General features: G+C 36.0%; 1 protein-coding gene across 1 annotated transcript; it reads right to left on the bottom strand.

Annotated features, from left to right (window-relative positions):
- Nucleotides 1-2444: 2444 nt before the first annotated feature.
- Nucleotides 2445-2882, bottom strand: LOC116811375 (peptidyl-prolyl cis-trans isomerase H-like). The gene has a single exon (XM_032756418.1). It carries the CDS (start codon nt 2880-2882, stop codon nt 2445-2447), a length of 438 nt encoding a protein of 145 aa, XP_032612309.1.
- Between the last annotated feature and the right edge of the window lie 1720 nt (nt 2883-4602).

Below are 4602 nucleotides of genomic sequence, written 5' to 3'. Positions count from 1 at the left end.
AACATACAGTAGAAGAGAAGGAATAGATTAAATGCTTGATAGCAGAGTAGGGTTACTATACTGAATAAAAAATGTATTGTACTTAGGCAATGGACATCTTAAATACCCTGACTTGATCACTATGCATTATATACATGTATCAAAATTTCTCATGTACCCAATACATTTATACAAACAAACAAAAACAAGAAAATTAAGCAAAAAAAAAAACCTTTGCTTACAAAAAATAATGATAAAAATACAAGTATGCTTTGTATTTCAATTCATAAGTATTAATTTTAGATACGTACATAAGTGTAAATGAAATAGGCAAACCATAAAATAAAATATTAAAAGCTATGCTCACATTAAAAAAGTATATACTAAAAATAAAAACTCAACTTTAAAGAAAAACAGAAAAATTTATTCTGTATATGGTAGTCTAAATGTTATTATTATTAATACTAAATATATATTAAATATATTAACTATCTCATTCTATACCTAAGTCCCCCAGAATAAATTATGGACATAAAATGCAATCGCAGGTAAAGAAACAAAGGTTGAAAAGAAAGAAAAGTAAAATAGACAAATAACCAATTAATATTGAAAATATTTTCAACCAAAGAAATGCAAAATGAATCTATGATATTATTGTAATTATTGTTGTTTTGTGTTATTTAAATTAGAACAATTAAAATAAAAATTGTACCACTGCATTTGCTCTGTAATAGGTATGCTTTTACATTGCTGACAAGAACGCAAATTTGTTCAGAGTTTTAAAAGAAAATTTGGTAATATGGATCAGTAAGTCTTAAAAATACATATTTCTCTTGTTTCTATTATTATTGTTCCATTACTAAAAATTTATGCTAAGAAAGGATCAGAAATTGGTGTATCCTCATTGCAACATTATTGTGACATAAAATATATTGTAACATTCAAAAATTACTGTCCTCAATAATATTTCATGGCATTGGAAATTCTCAAGTTATATTATCAAATGAGAAAATTAAGTTACAAAGAGTATGTGCACTTGAGGCTAAACTCATTTTGAAAATTTCAGCAGTGAGCTATCTTCTTTCTACATATTAACAGCATATACTCCTTAAGGTTAACTGTGGTTACTATGTCTATGTGGTAGAACTAAGGCTGTTTGAGATTTGTGGAAAGAGTAAGCAGAATATGGTTGGAAGACAATAAGATATAAATAAATGGAATGTAAAAAATTTAGAACCCAAAGTTGAAGGAAGAAAGTGGTAGAAAATTGTCACACAATTTTGTTAATTTCCTAGTAGCTCTTAGGTTTCTAAGAACAGGTGAGAATTGGTGGTCCAGGTTTGTGGATGACATGGGGGGAATGGTAAAGGCCAAAAGTCTGACTCAGTCTGACCATGCAAGGATATCAGTTAAAGCATTTAATAGTTTCTAAACTGTAGACTTTGTTTCTACAGGCTAGTTAGGGAAGCCAATGATATTAAAAACTGTTGTGATCAACATAGAAAATAGTGTAAGAGCAAGGGACCAAAGATCATAATGAGGTATTGAAATGTAAAAGACGCTGGATAACCAAAGCAATCTGGAGCAAAAAGAACAAAGATGGTGAGAGGCATCATACTACCTGTCTTCAAAATACTCTACAAATCTATGGTAACCAAAACAACATGGTATTGGCATAAAAGCAGACACATAGACCAATGAAACAGAATAGAGAACTCAGAAATAAATCTATGCGTGTATAGCCAACTGATTTTCAACCAAGGCACCATGAACATGCATGGGAAAAAAGGATAGTCTCTTTGATAAATAGTGCTGGGAAAACTGGATATCCACATGCAGAAGGAGGAAACAAGACACCTATCTCTCACTATATACAAAAATCAACCCAAAATATATTAAAGACTTATATGTAAGTCCCAAACGATAAAATTACTATAAGAAAATACAGACAAATGCTTCATAAAGTTGGACTGGGCAAGGATTTTTTTTAATAAGAACTCAAAGGCACAGGCAACAAGAGTAAAAATAGACAAATGAGATCACATAAAAGTAAAAGCTACTGCATAGCAAAGGAAATAATCAATGGAGTGAAGAGACAATCTACAGAGTGGGTGAAAATATTTGCAAACTATTCATCTGAGAAGAGACTAATAACAAAATATGTAAGCAACTCAACTGAATAGCAAGCAACCAAATAATCCTATTAAAAATGAGCAAAAGATCTAAATAGACATTTTTATTTGTTTTTTTTTTAAACATACAAAAAACTTTATTTACAGTTGAAAACCTAAACACAATCTTGGATTCTGAATCTCTGATACTTCTAGAGTCTGTTGATCAAATGGCATAGCAGCAGGCAGGGAAGCAAACACAGGGGCCAGTCCAGATTATCTTACTCAAGAACACTGCCAAGGGGAAGTGAAGGTCTGATTCAGTCTTGGTCTGAACTACATCTCCCCACACCGTTAGATCACCATATGTACCTTGGCCATATTATTGGTGCCTGTGGGAATATTTTCAATCTTTCTCATCAGTAGAAGTCCATCAATGATTTTTCCAAACACTACATGCTTGCCATCCAGACCATTGCACTTACAGCAGGTGATAAAGAACTGACAGCCATTTGTACTGGGACTGCTGTTCACCATGGAAAGCAGGACTGGAGCTGGGTATCTGATTTTAAAATTTTCACCTGCAAATGGTCCCTGGTAAATGCTGGTGACTCCAGTAACATCTCCATTAACAAAATCTCCACCCTGAATCATGAAATCCTTTATGACCCTGTGAAAAGTGCTCCCTTTGTATCCTATTGGAACCCGATCTTTTCTGAATTCTCCAGTGCAGAACTGCCCAAAGTTCTCAGCTGTGTTAGGCACAATGTCTACAAAGAGCTGGATCTTCATGTGGCCAACTTCCTGACTGCCAATGCTGACATCAAAAGAAGACATACAAATGGCCAACAGATATATGAAAAAATGTTCAACACCACTAATCATCACAGAAATGCAAATTGGATTTCATTTTACCCCAGTCAAAATGACTATTATCAGAAAAAGTGAAAGATAACAAGTATTGGGAGGATAGGGACAAAAGAAAACCAACACTGTTTGTCAAAATGTAAATTAGTACAGCCACTGTGAAAAACAGTATGGGGGTTCCTCAAAAAATTAAAAATATAATTACTGTATGATCCAGCAATCCCATTCATTACTGGGTATATATCCAAGGGAAATTAAATCTGTATATCAAACAGATATCTGCACTCCCATAATTATTGTAACACTATTCACAATGCACAAGATATGGAGTCAACCCAAATGACTATCGCCAAATGAATGGATAAAGAAAATGTACATATATGCAATGGAATATTATTCAGCCATAAAACAGACTGAAATAGGCCGGGCACAGTGGCTGACACCTGTAATCCTAGCACTTTGGGAGACCGAGGTGGGTGGATCACTTGAGGTCAGGAGTTCAAAACCAGCCTGGCCAACATGGTGAAACCTTGTTTCTACTAAAAATACAAAAAATTAGCCGGGTATGGTGGTGGATGCCTGTAATCCTAGCTACTTCGGAGGCTGAGACAGGAGAATTGCTTGAACCTGGGAGGTAGAGGTTGCTGTGAGCCGAGATCACGCCATTACACTCCAGCCTGGGTGACAGAGTGAGGCTCCATCTCAAAAACAAACAAACAAACAAACAAACAAAAAACCAGAATGAAATCCTGTTACTTGCAACAACACAGATGAACCTGGAGTACATTATGCTAACTAGAATAAGCCAGACACAGAAAGACAAACACCACATGATCTCACTCATGCAGAAGTTTAAAAAGTTGATTTTATAGAAATAGTATAATAACGATTAGCAGAATCTGGGGATGGGAGCAGGGACATGTACAAAGTTACAGTTAAAAAGTGTAGAGGCCGGCCAGGTGCAGTGACACACACCTGTAATCCCAGCACTTTGGGAGGCCGGGCAGGTGGATCACTAGAGATCGGGAGTTAGAGACCAGCCTGACCAACATGGAGAAACCCCTTCTCTACTAAAAATACAAAATTAGCCAGGCGTGGTGGCACATTCCTGTAATACCAGCTACTCGGGAGGCTGAGGCAGGAGAATCGCTTGAACCCGGGAGGTGGAGGTTGCAGTGAGCCACGATGGTGCCATTGTACTCCAGCCTGGGCAACAAGAGCAAAACTCCATCCCAAAAAAAAAAAAAAAGGAAGAAAAAGAAAGAAAGTGTAGAGGCCAAGATTTGCTGAAAAAAAATCACTGACATGAGGCAGATTGCTTAATAGGTGAAAAGGCATACAAATTATTTAACATGTATACATAGGAGGCTTCAGAATGATGACCTCAAAGATACAAGGGAAATGATTAACTTTTATCAAGCTGAGGTTAACGAAGTATGGACAATGGTCTAGAAGTATGATTGAAGTAAAGGGTATGATCTAATGCTAATAGACTGAGCAGGAAAACCCAGCAAGGCCTGTCTGTCTAGACTTTTCTTGGTCTCTCTGAGCCTGTGTTCCTTCCTTGTAGGTGTGGGGCAGGGCCCTCTCTGAAATGGGGGTCTTATGACCTACAGTCAAACAAGATAGGTCAGATCATTTCTTT

This window comes from Hylobates moloch, unplaced genomic scaffold (assembly GCF_009828535.3).
Source record: "Hylobates moloch isolate HMO894 unplaced genomic scaffold, HMol_V3 SCAFFOLD_7, whole genome shotgun sequence".
NCBI lineage: Eukaryota > Metazoa > Chordata > Mammalia > Primates > Hylobatidae > Hylobates > Hylobates moloch.
Note: the sequence above shows the minus strand (reverse complement) of the source record. Positions and strands in the feature narration are given on the sequence as shown.